The following is an 11227-nucleotide window of genomic DNA, read 5'->3' on the forward strand; positions in this document are numbered from 1 at the left end:
CTAGCTAGTTGGAGTCCAGGACGACCACGGCCAAGGAGCAGCAGGGGCTTGCCTAGGATGTGCTAGCTAGTTCGAGACATGGAGTGACTTGAGATCATTTTGTACGTTTATTTGTCTGTTTGTGTGCTGGTGTCTTGGTTCGCGCAGGGTTGGTCACTGGATACGACTTAGGAGTGAGGAGCTAGTGGAGACATTTTTGTCAGGAATTCGAAGAAATTGGAAGGTTTACTCGAAGTTTCAGAAAGGATTTGTGAAATTTGAGTGGGGCCCCACTCGGCTCTCTATTGTTCCAACTTGCTACCAAAGATTGTGCCGAGTACTCTCAGGAAGCCGCCACACATAGTTGACCAGGATAGGTGAGGGACCGACTGTGGCTCAAATTTACTCTTCTGAACTCAACTGGTGTGCTATGACTATTGGCTGCTGCTTGCTTGACATATCTTTTAGGTGGTCGTGGAGTTGAAATGTAGCATGGGGAATGAAATCTCAGTTGTTCCAACTGTTACCTAAACATGCTACAGGAAGACAGTGGCTCCATACAGATGCAGTTGTACTGTTAATTACATGGAGGACGAAATAAACTGGGCATCACAAAATTGACCTCTTGGGGTTTGTAAAGAAGGTCTCTTGTGTTTTGACCGAGAAAAATGGACCTCTTGCTAAAAGAACAATATCAGTTAGTAACAAATTAAGTTAGTATGCTGAGATTTACGGTCAACAGATAGTAACAAATTAAGCAGGTCTTAGCAGAAGTGGCACGTGAGTGAGATTTGCATGACAATTCTCCATTCAGCAGGAAATATTGATGCATACAGATTTGGATCTTGCGATGATGCAGAAGATGGATCGGAATCTTAATGCACAAACGGTTTCAGTTCTTCTAGGTAAATGAAGGATTACATTCCTGGTCTCTGCACCTGAAGGTGCACACAATCCATTATTACAGAGTCTCACTTCGCAAAGGAAACAAAAGCACAAATAGCGAGCATACAGCACACCAAGAATAGAATACCTGTTTCAGTATTTTTAACATGCAAAAATACTCCACAACACGGAAATCATGGTAGCGGTACACCAACAGGCACAATGTTGATGCCCAGAGCCTGTTTCCTCTGTGTCAGAAGATCTTCTGCACTTTTGGCGAGAACAGGGGAGAGAGGCTTCAGAGGAATCCCATGGCAGTCATGATCGTCGCCAGCGAAAAGCATTCTACTCTCAAGGCCAGCCATGTCCTTTGAAGCCTTCAGTAATGTGCCAACAATATTGTGATTGTCAATCACTCTGATGTTTCCATCATGCTTCATGAATTCTATAACCATCACGCAGGTAGGCTTCAGTATCGCCAGGCCCGCAGCGGTGGCGTACATGTTGTCCTCCACCATCTTCTTGAGACTCACTACAAAGTCTTCCAGGGTATCCGGCGGCGTCTGCGAAATTAAGATTCCTGCAAGATTAAGATTGTTGTTTGCCCGAATTGCTACGACGAGTGATAACAGCACTGCTTGCAGCCTCCTGTGACCATACTGCTTATTATGGCTCGCTAAAGTGGAAGGCTCGTCTTGTTGTACAAGAAGCAATTGTCTGAGTACCTGCAATGATATACATACAAATAATTTTCATCTCAACAAAGTTAAGTGAGGTCGATTTTGTATATGCAAGGGTGGATACTTGAGTTTAGGCTTACCTAATTACCTATTTAAAACATTCTAATTTTTTTCTTCATATGTATCATGTTGTAACTTGAGCACCTAGAAAAACTCATGCAAAAATGACAGTGTTCCACTTTATTTTAACAATGTAACAGTAACAGCAACTATATCTATCTTTCTTGTACATGACAAACATGATCATATTTTTGCATAAAATTTTGTATTAGTTCATTTTACATTAAAATGCATGTCCACAATGTTTTGAGAATTACTGAAGATGCATAATGGATAAAGCCTAAACTCAAGCACCCATCCTTGCATGTACATTTATTTTTCTCAAAATTTTGTTGCCAAAAATTTGTGGCTTGTAATAGGTGTATTCAGGCATACCTTCCGTAAAGTTGGTTCCTTGACATAGTTGTTCAAATTCTTCAAGATGAGTGCTGCGCTAACACGACATTCAATGCTGATCTCTATTTCCACAGTATCTGTTGCACTTATTATGCAGTTGATGGTCTTGATATCGGTGTCAAGCAACTCAGTAAGATTATTGACATCATCATTACATCCTGTGAAACACTTGATAGCCTCTGAATCACTAGATAGCATGGCCAATGTTGCACCAGCCTGTTCTTTGAGCCGGCTTGCAGTTTCCTTGGCTTCTTTCATCTTCTTTTGCACATGACTTGTAGTCTGGTGCTCGATCTTCCTTTTCTCATCTTTCAGATAATCTTGCATCCAATCTGCAGTAAGGAAGATGTGCAGTGCCCTCTTGATAAGTTCTTCTGCAGAAGTACATGCTGGATGACGCAAGACTAATTGTGTAAGAACCTCTATAGCTCTCATCTGTAGCTCTATCATACCATTGTTGCTCTTCATATCCATGTCTAGAACGGCCTCCAAGTTTTTGACCGCATCATTATCATCTGCAATTAGCTTGCACATGTCTTGGCCGGTGCTTCCTGAAGAACCCATCAGCCGGCTCACCACTTTCAGTGATCCATCTACTACCTTGATCCATGCGACACTGCTTCTGATATCTTCTACTAATTTGTCAGAGCTGACAGGCGCAACTATTTTTGAAAGAAGATCATTGGCGTTGTATATCAGTGCGCAGTTATGCCTGTTGTGAGCTAGGTTCTCTAGAATTCTCAAGGCTGGCAAAACCTGGTCCATTGTTCCTTGCAGATGTACAAATGCCAATAGGAGGGTATCTTGATCGAGGAGGGAGGATATGCATTCCAATGCTCCCGGAAAGTGAGCAAGGTTGAGGTCGGCAGCGAGATGCTCCACAATCCTTGCTGCAAGCCATCTCATCTCTTGGTCGTCCGGGCTTCTCCAAGCAAGGGTGCCGATCAGCTTCTCTATTCTTTGTCTGGGTGACCTGATCAGCAGCCGTCTTACCTGTAATGGTACATCCTTATCAATCAGCATTGTTAGTACCCTCCCTCCAGCCGCATATTCTTCTGGTAAGCTGGAATCCAGCAAGCCGGCATCATATGTGATCAAATTCCAGCTTGTTGCAGACGTTTTGTTCTTTAGACACATGTCTTTAGTTTTGCGCAAATATGCACGAATTACCTTGGGGCTGAAACCATGTTGGCGGCTGACAATAATCTCGATGAACTTATTAGCCGCCGCTCGAGTCAGCATCCACAATACGCATATGAAGCCGTGGGCATATGCTGCTTTGTAAAATAAGTTCAGCGCCCGCTTCATATTTGCTTTAGTTGCCTTTGCCTCCCCGTCCGCGATGCCATGGTCTTGCTCTCTTGCACTAATCGACACAAGCATGCAAACCGATGGTCCACTAAGAGCGAGGGTCGCCACTAGGACAGCTCGCGCCCGCAGAGTGATAGATATTAGAACTGACACGACTTTTTGTGTTTGTTTCTTCGACCATTGTCTCGGCAACTGGTTAAGTACACACCGACACTTTTGTAACCAAGATTTAATGTCCGCTTCAATACAAAAGGCCCAATCATAATATAAATCCATGCCAGCAAATCCGATTGCTTCGAATACCCTGTGTTGTTCCAGTTAGAACATGACATGATGTCAACAAGAAAATAAAAAATGGTAAACAAAAGGAATGGGACTACATTTCGCATCTCCAACACTGACCCTCAAATTTCCTCCCGCATCCGACAAGTCCGCGGACACGGATGAAGGAGCCGACCATCCAAAGCTAGCCGCATATGTTTGGATACATTTCAAATGAAATTCAACGAAAATGAACAAATTTGATTCAGACTCAAACAAATCGGATGATATTCATTCACACTTGCATGATTTTTACATAAAACCAGATAATATTACGTCTGGTGGACTAAAAACCTTAAACAAATACAACCTTATAGTACCGTATACTTGACGGTGACCTTGTAGGCCATGTCGGCCTGCCTGGCTGGCTCCTCTATCATCGTCGCCGGAGCCGTTGTTGTAGTTGTCGGAGTTGGGCTTGGGGCGGTGAAAGGGCGCGGCGTCGCAGCATGGCTTCCTGGTAGCCGCCTGCCGCTCACGGGTGATTCTCTCCGCTTCCTCCCGTGCCTTGCATGGTGTGGCTGCAACCACCGACGACGTGGGCGGGGGGAGAGGGCGGTGGGCCTTGGAGCAGCTGGTGATGGCGATTGTCTCACTGAGAGACCACTACTCGCCATACTTGGCCATCTCATCGCCGCCTCGGCGGAGACGATGCTTGCTCCGCGTCCAGGCTACTGCTCCTCCGGGTTGGCTGCGATGTGTGGCGGCGGGATGTCGGAGTCCACGAACTCTGACCGACGCGTCGTGTTGCACCGGTCCCACTGTCGCCGCTCCCTGTCGGCGTACTCCACCGCCGTTCGGGTGCTCTGGAAGGACGAGCTGCTGCCGCTGTCGAGGTAGTGGCGAAGGCAACCGCGCACCTTCGCATCGATCGCGTGGGGCAGGCGGCGAGCGTCACTCCTCCTTGACACGGCGTGGCAGCGGAGGGCATCGCTCCTTCTTCACGCGATGGGGCTGCGGCGAGAGCCAGTCCTCCTTAACGCGTATGGGAGGTGACGAGAGGGGCTCCTCCTAGACGTGGCATCCGATTTGGATGTCACCATTGCGCCGGGGGGAGTGGGGAGGGGACGCAGGCTCTAGCTTGACATGGAGGAGCGTCTTCGGTGGCGCCGCCGGGCCGTTGATGTGGAGTACGGACAAACGAAGCATGACCTCCATCTGCTACTCGTACTCCTCATCGGTCATACGTAGATTGTGCCTTGCGTCACTGGTTGCTGCTGCGCCGCCGACTGCTGCTACAACGGTTGGTACTCCTCGTCGCCAGAGGAGATGATGATCTCCGCCATCGCCAAGGAGCCGACCACCAATGATAGCGACACCCCCGGAGTTTTAGCGCGGGCTCCGAAGCCGCCGCCGAGGCCCACGACTTTCCCATCGCTAGAGTTGTGGAGAAGGAATGGAGGTGAGGACGAGGACGTGTGGAGCGACGCACTGAATATGATGTGGAGGCGCTGGAGAATGGCTTATATAGCCTCGGTTAGGCCATGCAAACGGACGGGCAACCGCTTCAGTGTGGCATGGCGGTCGGAGTTGGTTCCTTCGAAAGTTGCATCCGCATTGAAGCAGCGGCTCCCGAGAGGTCGCGTCGGTCGGCGCCGCACTCCCGACCGGTCACATCACGCGACATCAATGCCGGCCGTGGCATGCTCTCGGCCGGAATTGATGCGGCGCGGGAAGCAGCGCGTACATTGAACGGAAAGTGCCGGAGAGGTGAGTGGAAGATTTTGGTGGGCCACGCTATTCAGGAATCAGGAGCAGGTGTGGCAGTGGTCCGAACGACCGTAAAGCCCCCTTAGTTTCTCTTCAGTTTGCGGGAAAAAAATACGTCCAGACCGTCAAGCAGACTGATAGAGGATTGAGCTAGATGGCAAAACACGTCGCACCGCACAGTCCGAATAGTTGCGGACGGTTTGAGGGTCGGCGTATGCCCTTAAAACTTTTTTTCTCTATTTTGTGTCAATCTTTTTAGATAATAAAATATGCCATTACACTAGACTTTTTTTTATTTACCGAATGTCAAGAAGTTCACCGAGTACCTTTTATCAGAATTGAAAAACATGTACCTTTACCAAGTGTAGCGGAAAAACACTCCATTCGGTTAAGAATGGACACTCGGTATATTAATAGTTTATATTTTTTTCTCGAAAAACACTTGGCAAAGAATTGGGCATGTGTTCATTCTAAGTGCGACTGGCAGCAGACGGTAAACTGCTGTTTGCTGGCTGCGTTATGCTATAGAATTGAAAAAATTGACTGGATAGAGAAATTAGCATTACTTGGAAAAGGCCTACTAGTGGTGCACCTGTTGCATTATTAGTATATCCTACGGTGCGCCATTACTATCTGGCTTAATAATGGTGCACCACATAAAAGTGCGCCATTACTAACAATTTTTTTCAGATTTTTTTTCAATTTTTTTGTTTTTTTCTTAATCTCGAGTCAGTATGGCTTAATCTCGGGTCAATATGCTTAATCTTAAGTCAATTCGGATGTAATTTTTTGAGTAGATGATTTTTTATATAAAAAACTTTTTAATCCGAGTTCGTATGCAAAAGTTATGCCCATTTTACTAAATTCCTGAGAGATTTTGCAAATAAAGTCGAAATTCATATTTGTAAATTTTTCCAACAACTAGACCACATATCACATGAAAAACTTATTTTCTTTTATTTTTTTGAAATTTCGAGCATTTTCTTTTATTTTTTAAAAACTGAAAAGGCGGTCCAGGGGGGTTGCATTTAGCACCAGGGTTACTAACGGCGCATCTGATGTGTGGTGCGCCATTAGTAGTTTTGAGAAAAAAATAAAAAAAAATTGTTAGTAATGGCGCACTGCCACTTGTGCGCCATTACTAACAATTTTTTTCAAACTACTAATGGCACACGGTGGGTGTGGTGTGCTATTACTATGTCAACTAGTAATGGCGCACTATCCCATGGTGCGCCATTACTAACAATTTTTTTTTAATTTTTTTTAAAACTACTAATAGCGCACCACACACCAGGTGCGCCATTAGTAATATATTAGTAATGGTGCTCCTGTATCTGGTGTGCCACTGCTATATAGCAGTGGCGCACCACATACACGGTGCGGCATTAATGTTCATATCATCTATAGCCCTTTTCCTAATAGTGTAGTATAAATGCCATGGTTTTGAATGGGAGTTGTTTTTATAAGAGCGTTATTCTCATGTTAGGGTAGTAGTGTAAATATTTATTTGGGATAGGTCTTATAAATGTAACATTTGTTTCTTCTGCTTTTGAAATTTATCGAACACCTAGCTGACTCCATCGCTCCAAGGCCCCCTCCGCCTTACTGATCCTCTGATCTCAGCCATCATGTCTTTCTCTGCCGTTGTCTGTGCCACGAAAATCAAGATACCGACATGTCCAATGGTGTCAACAACCAACAGAGCTTCGCGCCACGCCTTCATGGAGCCGCGTTGGCTGATATGGAGGCGCACGACCGGATTCTATCCAATCTAGATATGGCAGAATTGGCCCGGACTTTGCAGGTTCCCATAAAAAGAACAGTTTTGCTAAAGCACATCTAGATGTGCCATAAGTATTGCACATCTAAGTCATATATCATTGATCTTACGTTGAGATTCGTGTGAATATTTCTTTCTCTTTTTTTTTTTTCTCTTTATGCTTGATTCACTCACTTAGATGTGCAATGACTAGAGCATATCTAGATGTGCCCTAGACACCGATTTTACAGGATCTGATCAGACCGGAAAAAATGCACTCGTCCGCTAAATCGGCAGTTATATTAGCGGATAACCTCTTTTGCGGGATCTGAATTTAACAGAAAATATTGGAGGACCGCCTAAGATAGGTAGTGAGGCTACTTCTTCGGCGAGCTCATGATGAACTAGAAAAAGTGAATGACGCTTTGAATAATTTCAGGGACCTAAAAAATAGCAAAACCGGAAAAAGATTGCATTCAGGAAGAGCTGAATACTAAGCACTAACCCGGCAGCCTTCAGAAATGTGATGATGGTCACAGACCAAAAATCGTCCTTCGTCATCGACGAGACGAAGCCACCCAGCAGGACCACGGTGGCCCACAAAAGCAGCAAGGCCCCGACGGATCTCAGGGTAATTCTGACGTACGCCTCAACGACGGCATACTTGTTGATGATCCTTACTTCTGGCCGCCGTCGAAGCTCCGCCGAGAAAGCGTCAAGCTCATTTCCCATGCCCTGCTGCTGCCGCTTCCCGTTCCGGTTTCCAGATGCTCTGCCCCTACGCCTTACTCCGGTGGAAATTTCTCTCCTGGAATGGTAATGGTGGTGGAGCGGCAGATTTGTGGTTTCTCTTCAGTTTGCTAGTGAAACATTCTAGTGTTTCTCCTCTAGTGCTCGTTTGGCGGCCATGGTAGTTTAAGAGGGAGCTGCGAGGGGAAAGGATATGAATGTCATAAGAAACCGCGTGCTCACATGCACGCGACCAGGCACAGAAGTCTCCCACTAAAAGACTCCACTTTAGATATTTTAGACCCGATGAGAAGCTAGCACGATATTTCCGTTGGACTTGGAGCATATGCCACCTCGTGCAGCTCAGCAACGATTTAGGGCTCATTCGGTTTGAAAGATTTCATAACGTAGGAATTAGAATTAGTCTAGGAATTTTATAGAATGTCACTTGTCATTCTAAGAAATTAACTCGCTTTAATCCTACGCATAAAATGAGCTTTGAGTGGATGTGTAATTTCCTTCAAAAACACAGGCAATGAATAGTATTCCTATAAAATTCTTGTACACATTTCTTACAAACCAAATGCATTTATAGGAAATTTTTCTTCAAGATCCTTGTACCTATGTATTTCCTATGAAAATCCTCCAACCCGAATAGGCCCTTAATTTGCAGCGAGTTCCGGATATCACCGAGCTACCGCCTCCTGATCGATTAGACATTGGCATGTCCACATGTACTGCTTCTATTAGGAAAGATTGAATTCCATTTTTTATTCAAGAAAACTTTCTATCTATTTATCATGTCATCATAGTATAAAGAACACATAAATAATCAAAATTACATCTATGTCCGTAGACTACGTAGCGACGACTACAAGCACTGGAGCGAGCAGAAGACGCGCCACCGTCATCACCTTTCCTTTATCGAGCAAGGCCAAACTTATTGTAGTAGACAGTCGGAAAGTCATCGCGGATGAAGAAAAGTATAGATCAAGAATCCAACAGACACACGAACAAACATCGGGTCCAAAAGGCACAACCGAAGACCTATCATCGAAATGGGGGCAAGGTCGGCAGAACCTTATTTCACCTTTAGAGAACCACCAACACCTCGTTCCATTAAGCAGGACGCAAACCCTAAATAAACTCTTAAAAACACCTAAGAAGGAAGTTGGAGTAGAGTGAATTCCACTTTCCTGCCAACTAGCCACGAGAAGCAAATAGCTCTAAAAATATTACTGATTAAGGGCATCTCCAATGCCGACTCTCAAACGCCCGCATACATCCGGACCGCATGGTCCAGATGTGTTGTGCCATCCAACGCTGGCCTCTATCGGTCCGCCGACGGTTCGGACATACATTTTCTGACAAACGGGAGAAAAAAATGGGAGGCTTTGTGGGAGTCCGGCTAGCAGCCATGTAGGCATCCAACACCCTCAGCCCACCCAAAACCCTTTTCGGACCCGCGCCACCATCGTCCACATTTTCTTTCTTTCCTTCTTTCTCTCTTGTCTTCGCCGCCGCTCCACCAACCCGGCCGCCACGCTACACCCATGCTGAAAATCTATGTCTCGGTCACCTCCAGCGTCCAGCCGGGCTCCACCCTGCTTCTCCTCTGCCGCCCTTCAATCTCTCTCCTCTAACCGCCCCGTCGGGTACCATTCGCTACTGCTATACTCATCTTGCCCGACAACTGTTCGATTAACTACCAGAGGTAAAATAGTTGTCGCTTCTTGTTTGAAGCAATAGATTCCGATTTGGAGTACATATAACAACCACTATGTTGAGTCGTCTGACGGCTCGTCCGATGAGGAGGACTACACGGATGAGACAACGATGATGCAGGTGGTCCTTAAAGATGCATAGCATGCGTATGAACATATTCTGAATTTCAAGGAATCGATCAAGGGTCATCGAGTGCTCAACCATAGAGCGTGCGGCCATTGACACTGATGGATGACTACCTTGCCCCCGATGCACTTTTCAGTTGACCATTTCCGCCGGTGTTTTCAGATGCGCAAGACTATCTTCGATCGGTAGTACCATGACGACCGGTCCTATGATGACTAGTTCATCTTAAAGAAGGACGCCGTCGAAACGATTGGGTTCTCTGGTTACCAGAAGTGCTCATCCACACGCTGGATGCTTGCATATGGCACGGCCGCTGATTCGTGGGACGAGTACCTACGGATGTCTGAGAGCACATGCGGAGATGTCATGGTCCGGTTTTCAACTATCGTGGTTGAGATGTTTGGACTTCAGTACCTGAGGGAACTAACTATGGCAGACATCGAGAGACTCTTGGCAATCTCAGAAGCAAGAGAAAGGCCGGGTTTGCTCGTATCTTTTGACTACATGCATTGAAAATGGAAGAACTGGCCAAAAGCTCTACAAGGGCAACATTAGGACCATGTTAAGAAGTCCACCATCATTATTGAAGCTACTGCATCACACGATCTTTGTATATGCACGCTTTCTTTGGCATGCACAGGTCTCACAATGATATCAATGTGTTGCAGCGATCATCATTGTTTGCGAGGCTGACTGAAGAAAAAACTCCTCCTTGCCACTATACTGTCAATGGACATGAGTACAACATGAGGTACTATCTGATTGACTATCTTTTCTCCGTGGACTATCTTTGTCAACACCATCTCTAACCCAGTTGGCTAGAAAAGGTCTCATTTTTCCCAAAGACAAGAAGTAGCTAGAAATGATGTCGAGAGGGCATTTGGAGTTCTGCAGGACCGTTTTGCAGTTGCTTGTGGACCTGCTAAATAGTGGGATCCGGAGACCTTGTGGGGGTGATGACATATTGTGTGATCGTGCACAAAATGATCATCGAGAATGAGGGTGGGGATGCCGCCGCAGGTCTAAAATTTGAGAACATGGGTTATCATATCAAACTTCCAGATCAGAATCCGACCACATTTGAAAAGTTTATTCAAATGCATCAACGAATTCGCATCGAGCAAGTCACGAGAAGTTGAAGGAAGACCTGTTTGAGTATCCGTGGGTGATTAAAGGGGACAATAATGTTGAAAAGTAATATTTAAACTACTGCTGCATGGCTATTTGAACTTCTGTACTTTATGTATGCGACTATTGGAACGTGTTGACATTAAAAAAAATTAGGAAGGCCGAATGTATATGGGCGATGTTGGATGGCCGCCTCCCGCTGTCTATGGACGGATGCCGAAGAAAATTTATGGGTTAAGATTTAAGATTGGATATGCCCTAAGTTGGTTCACAGTTGGTTGTACTCCCTCGTGCATTAGGCATTTGAAGTTGTGCATCAAGATGAAGGGGGAAACAAAAGAATTTATTGTTTATTTGT

General features: G+C 45.6%; 1 protein-coding gene across 1 annotated transcript; it reads right to left on the reverse strand.

Moving 5' to 3' along the window:
* Positions 1-1002: 1002 nt before the first annotated feature.
* Positions 1003-8127, reverse strand: LOC147987582 (uncharacterized). Its single transcript, XM_087545390.1, has 3 exons — positions 7667-8127; positions 2040-3675; positions 1003-1589 (listed from the first exon to the last, which is right to left on the reverse strand). Exons 1-3 carry the CDS (start codon positions 7891-7893, stop codon positions 1059-1061), a joined length of 2394 nt encoding a protein of 797 aa, XP_087401516.1. The 5' UTR covers positions 7894-8127; the 3' UTR covers positions 1003-1058.
* Between the last annotated feature and the right edge of the window lie 3100 nt (positions 8128-11227).

This window comes from Triticum urartu, chromosome 2A (assembly GCF_056163025.1).
Source record: "Triticum urartu cultivar PI428250 chromosome 2A, HENAU_Tu73, whole genome shotgun sequence".
NCBI lineage: Eukaryota > Viridiplantae > Streptophyta > Magnoliopsida > Poales > Poaceae > Triticum > Triticum urartu.

Coding starts and splice junctions, on each gene's coding strand:
- LOC147987582 (XM_087545390.1), bottom strand. CDS start 7,893: ATGGGAAATGAGCTTGACGCTTTCTCGGCGGAGCTTCGACGGCGGCCA. Junction 3,676..7,666: donor ACATTTCTGAAGGCTGCCGG/GTTAGTGCTTAG, acceptor GGAACAACACAG/GGTATTCGAAGCAATCGGAT. Junction 1,590..2,039: donor AGGAACCAACTTTACGGAAG/GTATGCCTGAAT, acceptor ATATCATTGCAG/GTACTCAGACAATTGCTTCT.